General features: G+C 29.8%; 1 protein-coding gene across 1 annotated transcript; it reads right to left on the reverse strand.

The window, feature by feature from the left end:
* Positions 1-23,354: 23,354 nt before the first annotated feature.
* Positions 23,355-24,774, reverse strand: LOC113383133 (ETS-like protein pointed). Its single transcript, XM_026621382.1, is given in 5 exon segments — positions 23,355-24,079; positions 24,121-24,194; positions 24,196-24,250; positions 24,253-24,323; positions 24,325-24,774. Coding segments are annotated over 5 exon segments (1,230 nt in total). The 5' UTR covers positions 24,639-24,774; the 3' UTR covers positions 23,355-23,363.
* Positions 24,775-25,098: the final 324 nt, after the last annotated feature.

Consider the following 25,098-nt stretch of genomic DNA (forward strand, 5'->3'; position numbering starts at 1 on the left):
GAAACTTTAAACCAGCTTTTCTCGAAACTGTATTTTTTAATACAATACTCACGATTTCTCAATTTCTACTGAAGCGATTTATTTAATTTTTTTACAGAGTCTTCTCCATAAACTTCCCTCAGTATGAACTATTCTCAACTCCAAATTCCGATTTTTACTATTTTTAAAAAAAATTAAGCATATCAAAGTTTGAAATGCAAGTTTTTTCAGACAGTCGCTATTTTGTGAAAAAAACGTTTATCTAACTTGTTTGTATTCCTTTCGATTGCGACATTATTCTAAAAAAATATATGTTTTTGCTGCAGATTATTTGGAGAGTTATAACCATGGTCAGGTGGCAATTGTTTTGAAACCCCCCACTTTATCACCATCTACTAATTAAACTTTATGACTATTTTAATTGTTTTTTTTCTATATTCTCAAAACATTAATAACTTGTAAAAAATATAGTAAAAATATTTTTTGGCACATTTTACAGCATTTCAAAAATAAAATGAATGTCTCTAGACCAGAATACCCCTCTAAACCATGTAGTTTAGTTTTAGAAAGTTTTTGGATCTGTGTCTCTAGATTTTATATCTAGATCAGTCAACCTGAATAATATTTTAGCCTATTCTGAAAAGCTCAAATCCAAATACAACTCAGTAGTCGTGTAAAATATGTAACTCCTATCCTCCTATCACATTTATCTATTCCATTCACGTCGTTCAGTGATCTAATTTCATTACATCCAATGCTTACCTTTCCGTGTCATCTCGTCCAGGATCCTTGACGTCTGATACCATTTGACCATTATTATGGGAAGGATTTTCATTTCCTGGTATCGTTGTCTGCTTCCGTTTTGATCTTATTGTTTTTCCGCTGTGAACCGGACGCTGGAACTCTATGCGAACCCATTGTCATCTTTAAAAACGTGTGTGCACATTTTTTCACCTCGGAGAGAAATATATGGAGCGTCCACTGTGCTCTTGTTTTATATGGTGCTATAAATTTTATGGGTTTATTGTTTTGTTATATGACGAAGAAAATGGTTCTAATTAGATAAAAGTTGGTGTATATGGATATTTTTTGCAGCATTTTTAATTCAGGTATTACTATGTATACGTACTTTTGTTACGTAGTTATAGAATTTATTAAAACTCTCCTTCGATAATTCAGGTTGTTGGGTTATAATTTAACCCTTGTAGCTGTGGACTGTATTAAACACTGATTTGTTTGTATATTATGTATTTGTTGCACTTCTAACTACAATCACTGATTTGTTACTAAGTTATAATGAAAAAAGATATATTTATTTTTATTGGTTATTTACATGTTGTTAAGCGGACTTTACTTTTAGAAGTGAACAACTAGTTAAATTAAAACACTCCGCTACCCCCTCTACCAGGGGTAGCAACCATTCCGTGTAAAGCTTAATGCCCTGAAGTTTGTCACCTTCATGGCCAATATAATAAAACGAAAAGACGTCCGAACAATGCATTTGACACATTTCATTAACAACATCAATAATCATTGAATTATATTTTCATCTTTGTAATGAACTTTTATTGAGTTGTATTAATAAAAGTATTTGTTACGCCGGTATAGTTGAAAAGTATAAATTGAACAATTTACTATCGAAATACAGAGGATGTGTCATTATGAAGTAAAAGTGTTGTTTTCACTTTTATGAGGCTTCAGTGGATCTGATTTTCAATCAACGGAAATGATACAATACAAAATCCCATAGCGAAACGGAACGGCACCTGTCGTTCAATTATTCACAGCAAAGATAGAATATTAAGTAATAAAAACAGAGGCGCTGTTAAATAATCAAATAATTTAGCTAGAAGTAAGAAAAAAAGGCAAAAAAAAATTCAATAATTACTACGAATGCTGCACATTAGATATCTGCTTCGGATAGCCTGACGTCAAGCAATAGCGACATTGGTTTCCACCTACATAACAATAGGATTTCAAATGAAAATAGCCCATACCCAACATAGTTGCATCAAATTGAAAATCATCAATATTAGAGAAATTCTATTAGAAAGCGTTGGCAATCATTAGAAGCCTTCCGCAAAAAGCCACATAGTTAAATAAAAATCATCACAACCGACAACTATATTATTGTGGCGGGAATAGCTTACTCAGTAGCGTTCTCGACTCACACGCTGGAGGAATTTGGTTCGAATCTCCAGCAATACCAGAAATAAAAATATAAAATATTGAAGTAGGTTGAGAATTGTTAATTTGTAGGATACAAGGAAAAATTGTATTAGAAGTGAGAAGGAAAAAATAAGATTAGTTTAGAAGATGAGAAGAACATATTGAGAAACAAGAAGAAGAATGAAAATTGAATAGAATTGAAGAAAAAAAATTGAATGGAAGATTAGGATATAAGAAGAGATAGTATATATATGATAAATATATATGTAAGAATTGTATAGAATATGATGACAAATAATATGAATAATATAGGTGGCTAAAAATACTGTAAAGCTGTGGTCATAAAAATTAAAAAAAAAACTATTTTCGCAAAACAATTTCTAGAAAAATAACTGGTCAACTTAACTATTGAAGCGTCACATTCGGCTCCAATGACATAATTCTAAACATTCTACGAGTTCCAAAACAAATGTCGAATTTTCAACGTATGCTGACTCAGCTGGTGTAATGAACTTCTGAGCAAATAGTTAACACACCTAGAACCTATTTGCTAATTTAGAATTATCAATCATTCAGCACATCTACGCTAATTTATTTATTAACACTTTTTAACTCATAAATGTGTCATAAACATGGCTAACAAGTAACATATGCATCCAAATGATTTTCAAATTATTCACTAGTCTTATTTTCATGCGATTACAAGCATTATTGAACTAGAAATGTTCTGAAAAAATATAATCATCTACTGACAAGTTCCCTACCATGTCTTGTCTATATAAGTATTTACTTTTTTATTACCAATCTTCATGTCCACTTTGGTCCAGGCTCATTTGCATTTGCCAAAAACGGTAGAAGTTGGTGTTATGTGGGTATTATATATTCCAACTAAACCCACATTGTCTTCTGATTGCTTTGTGCAGACTTTATGATCAATTTGTAGAACACTTGCGAAATCCATCGTGGGTGGGGTTCAAGAACAAAACTTTCATAATATTGCCTAAATTTTAGATGAAATATATACCTAAATGATAAATTTATTGAAACTTGAAACAACTTTCAATTTTTGTTTTGGCTTTAAATCACATCACAATGGAGTATACATGGGTACTATCGATTGTTCATAAAAAGCACTTCTACTTCTGATTCATTTTTTTCCCAAAATTGTCTTTAAATACATTCTATTTTATTCCTTGAAAGGATATTACTCAAAACTATTTCTCTATAAATATTAATATAAAATCCATAAATTTGAAATAGTTTTCCTCGGGGAAAAGTTTGTATGAAAACTGATATTAAATCGGAAAGAAAACACATTTGTGAAGAACACATTATACCCTCGTCGAATTGTCAGCAATTGCAATATAAAACGGATTCGCGAGGTCGTTATAGAGAGTTCTACAATATCGATATCGAATAATTTTTCCAATCGACATCAATTCAAAATTAGTCTAATGTAATGGAAACATGTAATTTTCTATCATTTTAGAAGAAGATAGCTTACTGGCTAGAATAGGAAAATAATGCTCTTGAAATAAAATGTAGAGCAGGGTTTTTGATCATTGCAATACCTTATGAGTAACAAAAATAAAAAACTAACTTTAGAAAAATATAAATGGTTTTAAAAAATTACAAAATATCACATGGGGGAGCGAGTGGTATTGTAAGATATCAGGTGTATTAATTATTTACCTGAATTCAAACATTTTCAAAAAAAAAAAAATCAAAAATTTTACAATGTTTTCTAGTGACCAAAAGTACATGTGATGTTTAGTGGGGGGGGAGGTAATTTTAAATATCACCACGTATCACCAAAGATAGGGGTCCACAAATCCTTAAAAAATAGGTCACGTGATTAATGGACGACCCCTTATTATCAACTCCTTATACAGGAAAAGACAGGTAACCGAGAATAGCTATTACCATTATCTATGGCTATTACATTATAATAAAATTAATTATAACTTATAATTATACTGAACACTTTTACAAACGCTGATTGCGTTTGTTAAACAAAATAAGACAAAAAAGAATAATTTCTATACCATCATAGTTTCCAAACTTTTCTTTTACATCCAGAATTTCCTCTATCTTTTGATATCCAGCACTAGCCAAGTCTCGAGAGATAATTGAAAGAAACCTGAGCCCAAAGAAACTCGAGTGGCGCACGAGCCATTACTTAAACCTCTTTGATGTTAAAAGGAAATTGCTTCTATATTTATCATTCCAAAGACCATGTGCAAACCTAATATTCTCTTAGAGTTACATAAGCGAATTGTAAATATGGGAAATTTTATAGAATTCTAATATAAAAGCCACTCATGAGACGAATAAGCATATCGACGGATGGATCGACAGTGATTGATGGTAGTGAATTCTGATCGGAAAATGTGTAGAGATTTTTATTAGACATGGATATTTTTCAATTTATTTTGGAATCCGTGGATAATAGAATAATTTTGTTGGTATTTGAATATGATGAGAGAATTATTTTGCGGTAGTTTTCTATAAAGTTTAGAGAAAAATTAAAATAATTATTCATAATTGATATTTAAGATCTTTACAACAAAAGGAGCGCAAAATTCAAATGCAGATAGACCAGATATAAAATTGTTTTATAGAAATAGAAATAGAAAGGAGAAGTATAATCACAATTAGTGTTTAAATGATGAGAAAGTATTAATTACTAACTGAAAATAATTTTCAGTCACTAATTAGTAAAAATACTTTTTGCAAATATACATCTGTATTAGTTGTAATGAACTTGTACCCATATTTTCCTAGAAGTTGAATCATTTTATTAATTGTAGAGAAACATACCATTATTATTTTAAGTATTTGAAATTCATTCATTCAAAGAATGATCGAGGTAACGATTTTAATTAAATTATAACCATTTCATTCCAAGCTGACAATATACCGCTATGGAAATATATTTCCCATTTTCATTCACAAAATAGATTTACGTTCGTACGAGGAATGAATTTTGCCAGAGAGTGTTGTGAGCACGTACTTCCATATGCACAAAACATGCATAAGCTTACAAATATCTCGTTTTACTCTCAAATGGACGACCATGTAGCTCAGAAACCGCGAATATTTATTATGCTGAATAGCGATTATCATATACTGGAAGCCCAAATTTATGGCTAGACGCTCCTCGGCAGCTTTTGTCAACCTTTTGGGGTATTTAGCAAATTAATATAATAACACACTGAAAAAAATTGTTAGCTATGTCTGGATGGCGACCCTATTTTGTATAAATGTTGGTATGAGTGATAGTATGGATCTATATAGGATGATAACAAAAGAATAATGAATGAATACTATCACTATATAGTAGCAGAGAAACAGTTAGAGATCATAGTGTGATACTTGTATAGTGATATAGAGAAGAATACTGCAATAGAGTGTTATTAGAGACAATAAAGAAATATTTAGACATAAAATATATTATTAGAGACGACTAGACTTAACATAATTTTCAATATTTTAGCAATTTTTCTCAAGGTTGCTGTGATGTATTTTTTACTGTCCAGCTCCGTAATGACTCTCCTGACTCTTGACCCTATAGTTTCAAGTAAAATCGAATAATATTTTATATTGGAACCCATTACAAAAATAAAATTTACACTGATATATATTTCAAAACATTGTTAACTGTAGTATTAAATGGAAATCTTACTAGTTTTACAATTTTACTTACACTTATTAAGCTATTTTATTTCCTATCTCAAAGTCTTAAAACATTAATATAATTTTTATATTTTTGTATCCATTATATTTTTTATTTTTGGAGTATTCCAAAGGTTTCAAACCTCTGTCCTTAAAGGCGAGGCGATATTTACATCAATAAATAATTTATAATACGTATGTATACATGTATTATATATGCGTTCTGCCAAATAAGCATCTTACATAATTCTAGTGAACTATAAAAATGAATAATAAATTTTTGGCGGTTCCTCTCGAAATGTTTTAATGATTGGTGGTTTTGTCTTTGATATAAATATAGACATGTGTGAGAGATTTTTTATATTATTATAATTTTACAAAATATTTATGATATAAATAGAAAAAATATATTTCGTATATACATTACAAAAAATATTTACAAAATTTGTACTTACACTATTAAGCCACTAATCGAAATTTTAAAAATTTGTTGAGTACCAATATTTGTGGAATTTTTGACGACATATATAGTTCATAATTTAACTGTTTATAGAAGAAATTATTTTACTGATCTACATTTAAATTAATCATTGTTGATAAAATCCAAAAAGACAGTCTCCAGGTGTTTTTGAAAAGCTTCTCTACTAGATAAATGTATCATTTTATTCTTGAGCAGAGAAATAGGTGCTTATATGTAAATGTTTTAATCAATTCGATACTCTAATTAATATTTGTATATATATTAATTTGGACATAACTTGAACTTGAATTCACTGAATCCTCAATATGTTCAGGTGTGATAAATTATTATTTACTATACAAGTAAGTTTGTGTGTTTGCTAACTGTTAATTAACAATTGAAAATGCTTTATATATGAGTTAATTAACACAATAAAGCGAACAAGAGAAATTTAGAGAGTTCTGTACGAGCTCACGCACTGAAAACAAGACTAATCTAGATTTTACATAATAAATTGTAGTCTTAATATTACCATAACATAACTTTGAACGAATAATAAGGTCACTCTTATATGCGGTAACAATGACTCGTTGCGTTATTCAGGAGGAATTTTTCTCATGGACACTTTCTATTAATAAATTTAATTCTTTTTGAATGTATGTAGATGAATATATGTAGATGAATGTTTGAAAAAAATAAAGATTTTTACTAAAACAAACTTACATTGAATAAAAAATATTATACTTATATTAAATAAAACCTTTTGCAATATCAAGTTACTTGAGTAATTTATAGGTTGCGCAGAAGAAACCCCATGCATCGTGGCTAAATATTGGTTTATATACGGGTGCAATATTGGTCACCAATGAAATCCATTAATGGTTGGAAATTGGCATATCTATGTTTTTCCAAAATTTCTATAAAATTATTCATAAATCCTTTGTTACCATACCCTTTCCTTTAATTCATCTAATTTTAATAGCACAAAACCGGCGTCGTCGCCTAATTAATGTTCTCGTCGGATGTGATGAGTTATAATCGCGCCTTCTGAAGTAGGAAGAGATGGAGTTTCATTAAAGCTACATTCAAATTAAACTCAATCCTTGATTACTAACAACACATTCCTTTGAAAATCAAATTGTTGAAATTTCTTGCGTGGGTTCTAAACGTCGAAAGCTGATTGTTTGAAGAGGAAAGATCACTTAATTAACTTAGTTAAGATTTGCGTTAACACACAATGCTAAATTGTTTTGGTATTGGCATCACGTTGGGAAATGGTAAATACTTTGGCGGAGTAACCAGAGGAATATACGTGGTCTGTTCAAAAAGTACCCGGAATTACTAATAATTAAATTTCGCGGGTCTGGAGTGTCTGATTGTCAAATTTTTTTTTTTATTGTGTTGGTATACATGCCCCTAAAGTATGATGAAATTTTCAGCTATATTCACTGTTACTTTGTCTGTGGTAGTCGCTAAGGTTTCGACGTGTTTTTCTGAGCTCGGCGATTTTTACAATGGAAGAATTGAAAAGTCAAAGAATTTGTATTAAATTTTGCGTAAAAAATGAAATAAAGTGTTGCAAAGTGCAAAAATTCACCAGATATGGCTCCGTGTGACTTTTTCCTATTCCCAAAGTTGAAGAGACCCATGAAAGGACGGCGGTTTTCCTCGATTGAAGAAAATCGCTGAGAGTGCTCAAGGACATATCAAAAAGTGAATATCAAGGGTGCTTCGAAAATTGGAAAAAACGCTGGCATAAGTGTATTATATCTGGGGGGGACTACTTTGAAGGGGACCACATTAATGTAGACGAATAAATAAATATTTTTTTGAAAAAACGAAAATTCCGGGTACTTTTTGAACAGACCACGTACTTGGAATTTTTTGACTGCAATGAAAAGTACTTTATGCCACGCAACAGCATACATTTTTTTATTATTTTCTGTTTGTATTCTGTTGCTAAATTTTAATAAAAGTTATGGGTGTTGATTAGTATCAACAAAACAAACATGTAAAATATATATTTATTATATAAATTTTAATATTCATTTCAATTTATTTTTTAAATGTATATTTCCTAACCAATAATACTAAAAGCATATTCGTTTCATTCGAAAGAATGGGCAGTGATGCGATCAGTTGTAAAAATAAGAAATGCAATCGACTTTTCTTGCACAAGACCAGTTTCATATGTGATATTAAATGAACAATTTAATTAAATGTTACGTCTTATGGTTTAAATATAAACTCTAATAAAAATTAAGTGTTTTAGATGGTTTTAAAGTTGGGCAATATTTTAGTATGAAATATACAGAACAAAACTATATATATGTGTGTTAACTTCGTCTCTAATCACTCGTTCATTGTCTCTAAATACACTCTACAATATTCATCTCTATATATAGGTACATCAATTTTTGGTTTTTGTTTATCAGGTTAAAATTTCAATCCACTGGATTTGCCACAGCAAGTGACTGAGTTTGCTAATATATATACAAACATATATAAACTAATTTTTAATTGTTATAGATATAGTTTCATATCGTAATAGTGTAGTTACCACGTTTCTTTATCGAACGAAAGAGTGACCAGAAAAAATATTTTTTCATTGAGTAAAAATTCAGCCTAGGTATGATGGACAATCATGAGTGAATCCTTCAAAATTTTCGATGAGTTAATAATTGTCTCTAAGATTTGTAATGAAATTTTTTTTGGATCATGAGGATGATTTTTACTTATTAAAATTTAAAGAGTCTAAAGAATTATAGAAAGACATAAAACATTAAATATCCAAAAAACCTAGCCTTTAGAATTCAATACCCTGTTGATATTTATATGTAGTTACTAGTTTTTTTGCCCACTCTTATTTAAAATGATCTTGTACTAACACTATTTCCACGTATCATATGTTATTAATTATTTCAATATCCATGATATGTAAATTAAACACATTATTATACATATTTATTAAGCAGGCTGATTTTGTTTTTAAATTAGTTTTCGTTATTTTTTAAATCTTTAAAAATGTCAAAGTTTGGATCAGAATCTGAAAAAAGCAGTGAGAAAAGTATTAGGTGACTTCTTAATTTTTTTTAGTCCTAGTTATGTTGATAAGATGTATGGAAAATTTGAGAGGTCGGATTGCAGTCGGGAACCAATGTGTAAAATTTGACTTTGGATCAAAATTTGAGCAAAAAATGTGTAGATAATCTATGCAACTTTTTAATTTAATTTAATATGTAATAATTTAACATTTAATTTAATATGTAATAATAATAATAACTTTTATTATATTATTACATATTAAATTAAATTTATTTTGTCTGAGTTCTATATATTCAAATTCAAAATAACAGATTACAATCCGGAACCAATTTGTAAAACTCTTGGTCAAAATTTGATCAAAGTAGATATCTTTATAGTCTCCTATATTCTTCAAAAACAAAATCTAGAGACTTTAATATTCTTATTAGATACTAAATTTAATTAATTTCGTCCTAGTTCATTATATAGCGAATTCGAAAGACCGGATTGCAGTCGGGAACCAAGTTTTTCCAAACTTCAACTTCCTTACGAAGTTCTATGTCGAAAACGTTTTGCTCGAGATCGTAGGAAACACGGTGCCGCATTCGAGAAAGAAATGAAAATGACCGAACTTCTGCATCCGATGGGTATACAAGAAAATATATATTGATTTTCTACTTTGAAAATGCTTTTTCATATATAACATATAACGTGTCATGTGTCACACGTGGAACGAACCTTAGGGAAAACTTTGGAGGACAATTAATTCTATAATTTTGATAAATTAGTTCCATGGTTTCCAAAATACTAATTTAGGAAATAAGCTATAATTTTTTTTTTCATTCTCTATTATATTTACAACTGTCGAGTTAATGATACCCCTTCAGTAAATTTGTAGATTTTACAATTTGAAGCCAGCGATTTTTTTTTTCAAATAATTGACTATGGACTTACCAGAAAGTCAGGTGTACTCGCCTAGAAATTTTTTGGCCCCTTATATTTTGAGAATTTCGTTTTGACTATCAACTTTATCGAAATTCCATCAAATTTGCAGATAAATAAACTTGAAAATCTTGTTAATTATGTGGAAGAAAAAAACTTTACTGAAAATTTTCCTGGCTCCAAATTTGCTTTCAAGTAAATAATTACATATTTAATCGCGTTATTTCTAAATGAAGTAGAACAAGAACTATACGACATTAATATATTTTACTACATAAATTTTTTTTCTTATTTATTGGAATGATTATTTCTATATTAGCTGTTACCGGCGTCCGTCTACATCGTATTTTATTGATGGGCATCCTAAGTCCGCCCCTGATCACAAAAAGACACTGGAAAGAAGCTGTGCCCGATCCTCTCAGTATAAAACAGAGGCGGCGTCTCGATCATTTGTTCCGGTACGGAATTAATTAATAATTATATAAAATTTTATATTAATGATTGTAAATTTTCGTTACTTTAATAAACGTGTATTGGATACATACGGCTTTCTAGTTGGTAATTGAAATATTGATTATTTTTTACGGAATTAATTAGTTTCTTTTAATAATAATATTATATTTTTATACAAAGTTTAAAATTTGTACTAATGGTTGTAAATATTGGTTTACTTCAACGTTTTTTAATTAAAAATTGTCGACTGCAATGACTTATTTAAGAATTTTCGAATAAATTTACCAGAGATTTTTTAGTTTTCCTTCAATTTTAGAAGCTCCTTAGGTACAAACGGTTCAAAACACAAATTGTGATATTTGGAAGAAAAATTAAGAATTTCGTGATACATCTAATATTTTGTTTGTACTGTACTATTATAAATTTAAATATTTTTATTATTTCCATACCGTTAATTTTGAGAATCTTCTGTACCGTACCAGTTACTCATTCTCATTTGTGATTTATAGAATTTTAAATTTGTTGGAACTAAATGGTGTCAATGACCAGTTATAAATGTGCAGCTCTAGATTATTATTAGTTATTCAGACATGTACTATCATATTTTATATTCGAAAGTGACTCTCTCGCTTTTTCTATTTGTTTTCCCAAAGTCCCAGAAGCATATTTCTGCAATATCTCTAATATAAAATCCCTCTGCAGGAGGAATAATACTTTTTGACAACTTTTAGGGTTGATAAATGATAAATGGATCGAAATTTTTATCCACATAGAGATAATAAATAATAATTTTGGTTATTTTTCAACAGTAATTTTTATTAGTATCGGGGTATGAATAATATCAGAATCAAAATTTATGTATATTTATATTTAGTTAGAAGTTGTGTTGTATTTAGATACGAGATTTGTCTCTATAATAGTGTATTTTTAGGTCTATCATCTTCTTAGTATTTCTAGATCTATTTTTACTACTCTTTTTTATTATTATACTAATTAAATCAGAAATAATTTAACAAATTTAAAAGTTTCCCCTAACATTTTTCAAAAATTTATCAAAACTGTGTTTTATGACCTGTTTTTCTGTTGTACATTTTAACCAAGTTTTTTTTTCTAGTAGGCAACCCAGCGGTCAACCTCCATATTAGATATGTATATCTAAAATTGAAGCTACATATATATGTTGCCCACAAAAGGCAATTTTTCTTGGGATTGTGATTGGCAACTATAACCTAAAGTCCAAAATTGATATCATACTACTTGATATCGACTTGAAAGGGTTGAAATCGATCCTAGAACTACTTGTTGCTATCCAAGTTCTGAACCAATTCACCACTATGGGTAACTTCTCTCTTCTACTGATAGGTATTTATGGACTTAAGAGGCATTAGGCTTGATATAGTATGTATCATCTTTTTTTTTTTTTTTTATTTTATCATAGATACTTATAATTCAATAAGAAGGTGCAATTCTGATCCCTTTAGTCTGGAATTTCGATATTATCCAAATTTTGATATAAATTCTACTTACTTAAATATAGATATAAAACAATTTAAACTTGCACAGTGAAAACTCCATTTATGGTTCCAGTCACAAAAACATACATCCCAAAATATTGTTCTTTTCTATTATTGATTTTTATCATTTCCTAGCCCTGTCTATGAATACCATACACTCGTTACTTACCGGGGCCTCTGGAGAACAACTATTCACCAGCATCCACCTACATTGCTTATTTCTTTTATTCTTCAAGGGATGCAGGGAGGAACTTTCCATGCAAACAAATTTGATTTGTGGAACTTTTATAACATTTGGAAATGGAATTGTAAATGAACATTTTACGAGGAAAAGATGGATATGGGTAGAAGTAGAACTAGAAACGTAAGTTTGCTTGTATATATATATATATATATATATATATATATATATATATTTATATATATTTGAATAGTCTTGAATTTGATGTTGATATATATTTTCAGTTTGAGTTAAAAAGTCGGGCGTTACATCAACAAAAATAGTATGAGAGATTTTTAGAAATTTATTTATTTATTTAAAATCCATATATTTCGGCTAGGATCTTAACCTTCATTCAGTGGTATTCAATTTAAAATTTTGTATTCTAATATAACATATGAAACCATTATTAATCCATGGTATGAGTATGTGCACATTGATAAAATATATATTTTTTAACATCACAAATGGTAAAACACATTTTGGGCATTCATCCAATAATTAAAACAATTTTAGTGAAGAAAATGTCTTTGTTGTCAAACGTTTCGGGTCCTGATTTGACTCATCTTCAGTGCATACAAATAATTTAAAAAACTACGGAATTCTTGTAAAACAAATTCCAAATAGAAAACATGTCTTGATGAGACGAGCTTTGTGAATCTTTTCATTTATTATTTCATTTTTATTAACACAATTACTAATTATTTAATTATTTAAATGTTTACAAAAAATATTTGAAATCCATACATTTTGGCTAACATCCTAATCTTCATTTAGTGGAACCACATCATTGACCAAAAACCGATACTGTACGAGAGACATCAGGACAAGGATATCAAACGCCTAAGTAGCATTTACGAAAAAATTAACGCTGCTGGCAAGCAAGCTGACCTTGACTTACATAAGAGACTAATAGTGTGGTGCCTGGAGCAGATCAGAGACATGGACTCTAAGAAAGGGTGACAAAAACTACCTGGAGACAAATGGAGAAGATGAAGTGGACAGATAAATAACAAATAAAGAAGATTGAGCAATGTGGGAGAAGGAAGAAGTCTACTGAGCACAACCCTGAAAAGAAAAGAAAACTGGTTTGGGCCCATTCTGCAAAAAGATTGCTTCCTACACGACAAGGTCGAAGGTAAATTAGGACAAAAAGGACTAGGTAGAAGATGAATGCAGATGGTTGATGACTTACTCACAGAACCAGGAAACTTTGGAGCAGAAGTTTGGAATGGAAAACGTATAAAAGGTGAGTAGAAAACAGTAATAGTAATCATAAACAGGGAGGAAAGAAAAGTCATTGTTTTTGTAGTCTTCCCACGCCATGGACCTGTTTTTGAGCAGACTACTATTTACTATAATTGTTTTAGATCTGAATCTCAATTTATTCATCTATCAATGCCTAAATCGAGTTTGGATTTTGATTCTCAATTTAGATTATTTCAAATAGATGAAGTCTGCGTTGGAGATAGTCCACTCATATGTTCAGGACTGAGAAGATACTCTCGATTTTCTATTGAAAGCAGGAAATCTTGATAATCACTGCATCCTTGGAATCTTCTTGTTGACGACATAATTATAAAAGGCCAGTGATCAAGAATTAAAAAGATCACATTTCTAGATTTGTCAAGTAATGTGGATATATTATGGTGGAGTATTTAATAAACTATACATATAGTATTTATTATATAGATATTTCTTTTTCCCAGTTTCTCTCTGGCAGCATTTAGCCACACGATACTGTTAAAGTTTGATGCGGTCCGGCGGGATAAATTCTGCGGTTAAATTCTTAATAAGTGTGTCCCGTCATTCCCATCACTCCTGTCGCAAGAAATGTACGATGGACGCTTTCAGCACGAAATGCAACAAAGTCTCTCGAATGGAGACTCCCGAGACTCTGGAGGAGGCCCAGCGATATCAATCCACTATCCAGCCGATGGGTGGGGTGGGTCGAAGGTAAAGCATATTCTGTTTTATGACGTCGTTGCGGAAATTAGGATGGAAATGTTTATTGTATTTACTTTCAGGATACGTGCGAAAGACTAATTCGGGATTATTTATGGGGTAATTGATATATGGAACTTTATTTGGGGAAACGCGGAAAGGGGTGACACTTGGAAAAGTACTATAAAACTAAAATAAAAGTACTATAAAACTAAAATAAAATAGTTAAATTTAAAATATTTTAGAGGAATAAAGTATAAAATTTTGTTTTGGGATCCTTAAGGATCGTCTATTAACCAAGTAATTTCTTCTTAGAATATTGCCCTTCCCACTCTCACATTGATAATGATATTTAAATGGTGATATTTAAAATTACTGTTTACTTTTTTACTCAATCATATTTGCTTATATTAATTTATGTAATTATTTATAAGGGTATATTTTTGCCTAGGTTTATGCAACAAAGACTTTGCTATTGAACAGGTGTACCATTGAGATACTCAGCTTTAGGCATATATATATCTATATATATATATATATATATATATATATAATTAATAATTTAGAAATATGAACAAACAACACTTTTTTAAAATCTAAAATATGGAAACCTAAATTAGCATTATGTGTTATCCGTTACAAGTCGTTCTTTATAGTATATTGAACGACTTGTAACGGATAACACATAATGCTAATTTAGGTTTCCATATTTTAGATTTTAAATTATGACACACTGATGATGAGACAAACCTAGTCTCGAAACGTTTGTGAAAATTATATTGACATAGCATTACAGATATTAAAATACATGAAACAACAAAATTACAGATGATAAACAGACTTAAATTAAAACTAATCAAAATACAGATGATAAACATACATAAGAATAAGATAAAAAATCTGTTAATGTGTTAATGATGTTAGAATATTAAGATTTATTATTATTATTTTATAAAAGTTACTAATAAATTATTAAATTTTTAGTTGTGGCTCATTGGGACATAAAAGGTGTTGCAGAGATACTTCAAAATGAAAAACCACTGATGAAATCGACACGAAATGAGATGCAGCACATATAGGAAGACTAATGTTATAGTTACTATTAGAAGAAGATGATTACTTGATTCCAAACACTCAAACTTACAGGGATCTCATAGGTATATAGTTATTTTTGATTGATAAACAGACTTAAATTAAAACTAATCAAAATATAGATGATAAACATACATAACAATAACACAAAAAATCTGTTAATGTGTTAATGATGTTAGAATATTAAGATTTATTATTATTATTTTATAAAAGTTACTAATAAATTATTAAATTTTTAGTTGTGGCTCATTGGGACATAAAAGGTGTTGCAGAGATATTTCAAATTGAGAAACCACTGATGAAATCAACACGAAATGAGATGCAGCACATATAAGAAGCCGAAAGTTAGACTTACTATTAGAAGAAAATGATTACTTGATTAAAACACTCAAGCTTATATGGATCTCATAGGTATATATTTATTTTTGATTGATAAACATACTTAAATTAAAACTAATGAAAATACAGATGATAAACATGCATAAGAATAAAACAAAAAATCTGTAATTAAGAATATCATGATGTTTGAATATTAAGATTTATTAATAATATTTTATGAAAGTTACTAATAAATTTTTCAATTTCTAGTTGTGGCTGATTGGGGCATAAAAGGTGTTGCAGAGATCCTTTGAAATGAGAAACCACTGATGAAGTCGACACGAAATGAAATGCAGCACAAGTAGGAATCCGAAAGTTTGACTTTTATTAGAAGAAGATGATTATTTGATTCCAAACACTCAAGCTTATATGGATCTCATAGGTATATAGTCATTTTTGATTGACAAACAGACTTAAATTAAAACTAATGAAAATACAGATGATAAACATGCATAAGAATAAAACAAAAAATTTGTAATTAAGAATATCATGATGTTTGAATATTAAGATTTATTATTATTATTTTATGAAAGTTACTAATAAATTTTTCAATTTCTAGTTGTGGCTGATTGGGACATGAAAGGTGTTGCAGAGATCTTTTGAAATGAGAAACCACTGATGAAGTCGACACGAAATGAAATGCAGCACAAATAGGAATCCGAAAGTTTGACTTACTATTAGAAGAAGATGATTATTTGATTCCAAACACTCAAGCTTACATGAATCTCAAAGGTACATTAGTTGTTTTTTATTATCTCTTTCATTTACAACTGTCTAGTTAAAGACATTTAATAAATTTGAGGAATTTACAATAGTCGGTAGTAAAGGGACATTGTATACTAAAGGGGCATGTTGGAATAACAACTCAGTAGTTGTTTTTCCATTCAATATAATATTAATAGTTGCTTTTGATTAAATTTAAATTTTTGATTATTAATAATCATCATAGTTTATATTTCATATAATGATATGGTTCATTATTGAATTACTATTAATTGTAATACTACAATTTATTCTTTTTTACTTACAACTCCATTTCTTTTATTATAGAAGGTTCCAAGAATACAGAGCAACGTGCTTGTCCAGATTTTCTGCTTCCAATAGACAATCTTGAGGAGTATCTTCTCAGTTCAAAACATATCAGTGGACTATCTCCAACACAGACTTCATCTATTGATACATGTTGATTTGAAATAATCCATCGACAACTTGCAAAGTCAACAAAGGATGAATAAGGAATATGAAATAATTCACCATCAACATTATAATGATGTACAAAAGAAGATAATTGTCTTTGTAACTTTGAGAAGAGTAGAGACGACAGTGCTAATAATTCAATACTAGTTTTAGTTATATATGTGTTTGATATTGAGAGTGTAAATTTATACTAATGAAGTATAAATTGTTATTAATCTTTCATAGAACTTTTTATGAAACTGTTTAAAACAAATTTTTATACAACTGATGTTCAATACATATGCATTATTGATAATTAAATTGGAACTTATAGTAAATAGTATATAATTATTATTAACATCAAAAGTGCCACTATGTTCTGCCAAGTTAGTTGTACATACAATTTAATCGTAACTTTATTATTTATGGAATTTAAACTTGAAATTAGTGTGATTACAGTGCTTGATAAGCTGGATTTTGAGATAATTATTAAAACAATAATGCAAACATATATTTATTTATCCAAATAGATTTTTTGTTAATTTTTTGTTCACTAATCCTTGTTAGATTTACTTACTGTTATTAGATTTAATAATAATGTACTTAACTTTATTATTATTATTATATTTAAATTTATATTTGAGATCCATATATATTTTAAGTTTCATGCTTATAAATTTGTTAAGTAATTGAGAAATATTTTCATCCAAGCAATGAAAAATATATTCAACTAACTAATTTATAAGTTAAATGCACTTTTGAAAAATGTATATTATAGCAATATGTATCGAGCCATAAATAGGATTATATATAATAATATTGAGCAATTTATTGTGATCTATAATAATAAGAAAATGTTATTCATCGAGTCTACTTTAAATGTATAGGACAACTTATACATACATATATATATATATATATATATATATATATATATATATACTCGGTTTGGCTGTTTATTCTCATCAAATATTTTGTATTATATTAAAATAATTTTGTAATTATATAAATAAATATATATAACTTGATTTTATTCTTTTATTATAATTTTTATGTGCATCTCATTAAATACATTATAAGTATATATGGAGTATTTCAGGTTGCATATGCGCAAAGAGTTTCTAGCTGCCTCAGTTTGCTTGGAAAATACATATATAAATGTATATATTGATATTCCTTCAAAACCGGGACCATAATTATATATCTTATGGCGTATAAAGCGATATATAAATGTATATGTTGATATTCTTTGAAAACCTGAACCATAATTATATATCTAACAGCGTATAAAGCGATATATAAATGTATATATTGATATTTCTCCTAAGCCAGGACCATAATTATATATCTAACGGCGTATAAAGCGTTATATATATGTATATATTGATATTCCTTCAAAACCGGAACCATAATTATATATCAAGTAGCGTATAAAGCGATATATAAATGTATATATTGATATTTCTCCTAGGCCAGGACCATCATTATATATAAAAGCGTATAAAGGAATCCAGTAAGATTTCTAGATTCATAAAGGTGATTGCATGCAGCGCCTCTATGCAAAATCGTTCCCAGTTCGTGAGGAACTAACGTAGAACGTTTGACAGTTCTTGCGTAAAAAGAAATCCAATAAGATTCCAATAAAGCTTTTTGATCTTTCGATGTCGGCTCTTCCTATCCATGGGTTCAACGTTAGTTCCTCCCGAACTGGGAACAATTCTGCATAGAGGCGCTGCATGCAATCACCGTAGGAGCTCAGAAATCTTATTGGATTCCTATTCACGCAAGAACTGTCAAACGTTTCACGTTAGTTCCTTGCAAAGTGGGAACCATTTTACATAGAGGCGCTGCATGCAATCACTTTATGAATCTAGAAATCTTACTGGATTCCTTTATACGCTTTTATATATAATAATGGCTTAGGAGAAATACTAATATATACATTTATATACAGCTTTATACGCTATAAGATATATAATTATGGTCCAGGTTTTAAAGGAATATCAATATATACAATCAATCGCCTTGGAATATTATAATATATATAAGCAATTATATATAATTGTGGTTCAGGCTTAGAAGTAATATCAATATATATATATATATATATATATATATATATATATACTCGGATAGGCTATTTATTCTTATCAAATATTTTGTATTATATTTAAATAATTTTGTAATTATATAAATAAACATATATATAACTTGATTTTATTCTTTTATTATAATCTTTATGTGCATTTTATTAAATACATTATAATTATATATGGAGTATTTCAGGTTGCGTATGCGCAAGAGGCAAGAGGTATATATATATATATCGAATTTTCATACATAATAAGGCAGCTAGCTAATATATAATGATGGTAAAAGCAATATATACATTTATATATTTATTTCCCATACAAAGTAAGGTGGCTAGGTCATATATAATGATTCATGTAGATATAGTTGTTAATTCTTTAGTAATTGACTAAGATATTGACCAACACTATCCTTAATTTTTTTTATCAATTTTTAATTATTTATCTTGCTTAATTACTAAGGAATACTAATACTTTGAATTAAAAAGTGTCAAATTCTATAATTTTTATAATTTATAACTATTATTTATATATTTCAAGCAATATTTTAATGCTTATTTAAAATTTATTGAAAAAATAAACTAAAATACTTAATAAATTTCCTTGGAGATTCGAACTCGAAATCAAAAAATGAGAACAATCGCCATTGCGACCGCAACCATTTAACAATCTCAGCCACCCCGTTGCTGTTAAACAATTGATTGAATTTGGTACATGTCTTAACAATAATTTCACAAACCTCCCTTGCCAAATAAAAAACCCCAAATGCATCCTTCGGGTTCGAACCAGCCTCCTTCTGATTAGAGTCTAGTTTAGCCCTCTAACCGTTGCGGCCACGGCGACGAAGAGTTTCCGCCTGCTAACACTGGAAGGACATTCTTCGACGACTGACCATCATGATTCGAGTCAAGGTCACAGGGGGATGATATGGAAAAATTAAATTTTCACCTAGGGGGTTGAAAGTGAGCTCATTCGATTCTGCTGGTTCTTGCGAATTTCAAGCGGGGGGTTACAGGGGGGAAAATTTTGTCCGTTTTTCGCTCAGGAGAGCAGAAAATCGACTTTTTGTAAATTTTACGGTTTTTCTATGGGAATTTTTGGGGAGATTTTGTGCTGACCTTGTCGTGGTCAAGGTCAAGGTCAAGGTCACCTTGAAAAAGCAAAAATTTTTCAAATAATTCCCATAGAAAAACCGTGAAAATTACAAAAAGTCGATTTTCTGCTCTCCTGAGCGAAAAACGGACAAAATTTTCCCCCCTGTAACCCCCCGCTTGAAATTCGCAAGAACCAGCAGAATCGAATGAGCTCACTTTCAACCCCCTAGGTGAAAATTTAATTTTTCCATATCATCCCCCTGTGACCTTGACTCGAATCATGATGGTCAGTCGTCGAAGAATGTCCTTCCAGTGTTAGCAGGCGGAAACCCTTCGTCGCCGTGGCCGTAACGGTTAGAGCGCTAAACTAGACTCTAATCAGAAGGAGGCTGGTTCGAACCCGAAGGGTGCATTTGGGGTTTTTCATTTGACAAGTTAAATGGCGAGGGTGGTATGTGAAGATATTGTTAAGTCATGTACCAAATTCAATCAATTGATTACCAGCGACGGGGTGGGTGAGATCGTTAAATGGCTTCGGATTATATATAATTGCTTATATACGAATCGCCGAATCCCAATGCGATTGATTGTATATATTGATATTTCTCCTAAGCCGGGACCATAATTATATATCTAATGACGTATAAAGCGTTATATATATGTATATATTGATATTCCTTCAAAACCGGAACTATAATTATATTTATAATAGCGTATAAAGCGATATATAAATGTATATATTGATATTTCTCCTAAGCCGGGATCATAATTATATATAATAGCGTATAAAGGAATCCAATAAGATTTCTAGGTTCATAGAAACGATTGCATGCAGCGCCTCTATGCAAAATCGTTCCCAGTTCGTGAGGAACTAACTTCAAACGTTTGACAGTTCTTGCGTGAAAAGGAATCCAATAAGATTTCTAAGCCATGGATCCACGGATTTATATACTGTTGTTTTCTTTATATATGGTCTAGCTGCCGTAGTTTGTATGGGAATTGGATATATAAATGTATATTGTAAAATATTAGGAGTTTATTATTGTTAAAAATCTTCAGAATTGGTTGAAATGTGGCCCTGTTACTTCTGCTACCTTTTTGACGTTGACAGCTACAAGCACGTGGCGGACAATTTCTTGCAGTATTATAATGTTTTAATAATTGAAGTTTATTTTTGTAGTGAAGGTTAATACTGTTGCAATAATAGAAGGTTAATAGTATTGTAAAATAGTCAACTTTTTAATATTTTGCAAATATTGTATTAAATGCCTGTTTCTATTGTAGGTCTTTAAAAAAACTTGAATCAAATAGGATGTATTGATAAATCCATTGGTAATAGATTGCTACTGTCATTTAATTTTACTATTCTCCTGAAAATACAAAATAAATAGGAAAACAAAAAATATGCATAGATCATCAGCTTCAAGTAAGTTTTGTAACATTTTATATATTATTATGACTGTCAGGTATTAAAGCCGAAAAGAAAGTTGGAAGCCAGTGTACAGTATAAGTTAAACCAATTATAATATTAAACTAGGTATATTTAAAGCTTGTATAAAATACATATTTCTAGAATAAAAATATATGCTAATTCTGACAGTTTTCGTTAAGGCACTACATTTTCAGATATATATTCTTCATGCTTTTAGAACGAAGCAAGAAATGTACAAATAACAATCTCTCCATACAATGCTTCTCATAACAATAAGTTATAACTTTCAAATAGAATATGTGTGCATCATAACTTTAAATATCTTTGGATATAATCATTCTGTAAAGCATCGATTGCTTTTTTTTCACACCACATTGCACATTCGTAAACATTTTATATATTCTATTGCTTTGTTCTCAAAAACAACGTTTCTTAATAATCCTACAGAGAGAATATGATCTTTTATATAATTTAAATATAATAAAAATTCAGGTATATAGATAAATGGAAGCCATATTATACATTCTATAATAAATCAATATATTTTCATTCAATTCAAAAATAACTATTGCAGATATCTCGATAACATTAATACTTAAACTTGTAAATTGCTTGACCCTAGTTTAATAAAGTTATAATAAAGTTTAAATATGGCTACTCAAAATACAAAGATAAAACTAAAACTACATAGATTACATAAACATAACTTAATTATACACCACTATAGAAGACATTTTTTATAAAATATCTAATCTTTCATAATTCAGACTATCAATTTATTAATTAAATACTAATTTATTTTATTGTCGTCCTTAAAAAGAATGGTCATTCCATTTATGACACTTAACATATGCAGTACAAAATGTGACTTTATTTCATTACTATAATATTAATGAAAATATATTTGTCGTGTTGCATTTTTTAATTGCATATATTATGATAAAACTAGTTTTTATCCAATCCTTAATATATTGATTTCGAGATCAATGGAAATAAATAATATGTATGATTTATAACATTAATAGGGAACTCATTAATATTGTAAAGAATAATGTTAATGATATTATTCGTTGTTCACTGTAATAAATAAAATTTTGCTTAATGATTAAATCTGAAACAAGAATTATGATTTATTTGTTATCTATTATAGATTAACTTTGTAATTTATTACTTAATTAATGAAATTCCCCAATTTGATTAGGATATGTTTGATGATAATTAAGGTGGTATATATTTACTTATGCAAAAAAGTGCATAATTTAATTTGAAATTCTACTTTGTCAGTTTTAGGTTTTGCTAAACATTAATAAACCAATTTGAAATTGGTCAGCTCTATTCATATTTCAATTAATCAATGCTATAACAAATAGTATCATTATTCGTTCAATGAATTGCTGAATATTAAAATATCTTAGTAACCAATTGAATTGATTCATACTAAATGTATGTAAAAATTCTAGTTTAGAACTTTCATTATCACATAATAGCATATAATTATTTATATAAGCTCAAATAGTCCTTTCTTATACTTAAAGTTCCAGTATCGATATAAGGCACACCTTATTTAAACAGATAATGAACAATAAATCAACTACTTTGCAATATATAGCCTTTCTTAGTCATGGAGATTATCTTAAAGCCTAAATTTATACCAATCACATATAAACTTAATATTTCAGATTTGATAGTTTTTTATATAAAATTCTATGACTTCTATTTCTTCATTCTTCGCCATCTTTATGTTCTGGTTTCAAATCGACCATTGCATGTAACTCTTCAGGAGTATAGCCCAACAAATTTTGTAAATCACAAACAAATCTGTAAACGTATCTCTTGCCTGCAGTTTTGTGGATGATATTTTTATCATAATAATACCTCAAACCTCTCGATAATTTTTCATAGTTCATTTTTGGTTTATTCTTTCTTATTCCCCAGCGTTTTGCCACCTCATCTGGGTCTGTCAGCTTGAACTCCCAGCCATCACCAGTCCATGAAATAAATGCTTGACAAGTTTTATCAGTCAACAATTCTAATAAGAATTGCCATAATTGGATTGGACCTGATCCAGTAAAACATGGCCCTTGAACAGGTCCACTTGTGTTGTTAAATTGGTTCATTGGTTTCTCCGGTAGCTGTGTGTATGTTGGTTCTGGTCCAGGTTGTTGATAAGGCACTGATGGAGGAGATGGAAAGCCATAAGGATCCGGGTAGCGTTGATAAGGATTTGTTTGTTTCTGGAAATATTTTTCTTGCATGTTATAAAAATCTCCTCTCGTTGGCTCAGGATATGGATGTTGCTGATACATGTTAGTTTTCATGTGTGCAGCTGGTGGCTGATATTCATTAGAAACCGCACATAAGTCATCAATGGTTCGTAAGCCATAAGCAGCAGCTTCTTCCTTTAAAGGGTACCCTCTATGCATGGGCATCATCAGGTGGTAAGGCGATTGGATTGGTTCTGGGTACATCCTTTGTGGCCTTGGGCTGCTTGTTGTAGGAAGGAAGACATATCAGGTGCACAAACTGATTCATAAATATCAGACGGCATTTTGTAAAGATGTCGTAGTTTCTAAATCTTTCTGCAGGATTTCTAAATGCTCCCACAAATTTCACCAGTAAAAGGAGGTGCTCTGGCCAAGAAGTTCTCTCTTCCCAAAGCGCACATATCACGACCTCTCATCAAAAGATTGAATTGAAACCTTCTAAAGAAATACTTTAAAGAGAACTTTTGCAGCCCATTTTAGCCAATGCGCGACATGATCCTCTGTCCACTGCCTGGGGTCTTTGTTGATACACAAAAACTTTTGTTCTTTCTCCCATGACGCAAATGAGGCTTTCAAGGCTTCTGACATTTTCTTATTTGTTCCCGGAGTTAAGGGCGGAACTTGGGCAGGAAGTTCCAGAGATGCTTCTTCGTCGGAGAGGTCATTTAATGAAGGCACTTTGCGAATTCCTCGTTGCTGGGTAATCTCCTCGGGTTCTTCTTTGAGGATCATATTGATTGTGGGGTCTTCGACATTTTGGGTGTATGAAGGTAGGAAGGTGACTGTTTTACGCAGTTTTGACGGTCGGGGCGCTTCGTAGAATGGCACTTCTTGCAGGTTGTAGTCTGCCAAGGCTTCAAAGGCTTCTTGGTCCATTTTGGAAATTGAAATTCTAAAACGAAAAATAGATAATTATAATCACATTTGTTATTGTATTCATATCAACATTCATGCATTGTAAAAAATTACCAATAGCACTACATGGTGAAAATAAAACTTAATAAGTTTTCGTGACATTTTGTGGAAAAGGTAGAAAGATTCTATTACAGAAGCTACATAAATCGAAGGTGAAATTCCATCGAGTTTTATGTCTCAATATCGAACCATATCATAAATAAAACAGATCTCCGCAACGCTTGGTTGAACAATATGAGTATGATCACAAAAAGAAATGTACATAAAATATTCGAAT

The sequence above is a fragment of the Ctenocephalides felis genome, unplaced genomic scaffold (genome assembly GCF_003426905.1).
Source record: "Ctenocephalides felis isolate EL2017-DRISC unplaced genomic scaffold, ASM342690v1 CF-g0.4_SCAFFOLD_03570, whole genome shotgun sequence".
Classification (NCBI taxonomy): Eukaryota; Metazoa; Arthropoda; class Insecta; order Siphonaptera; family Pulicidae; genus Ctenocephalides; species Ctenocephalides felis.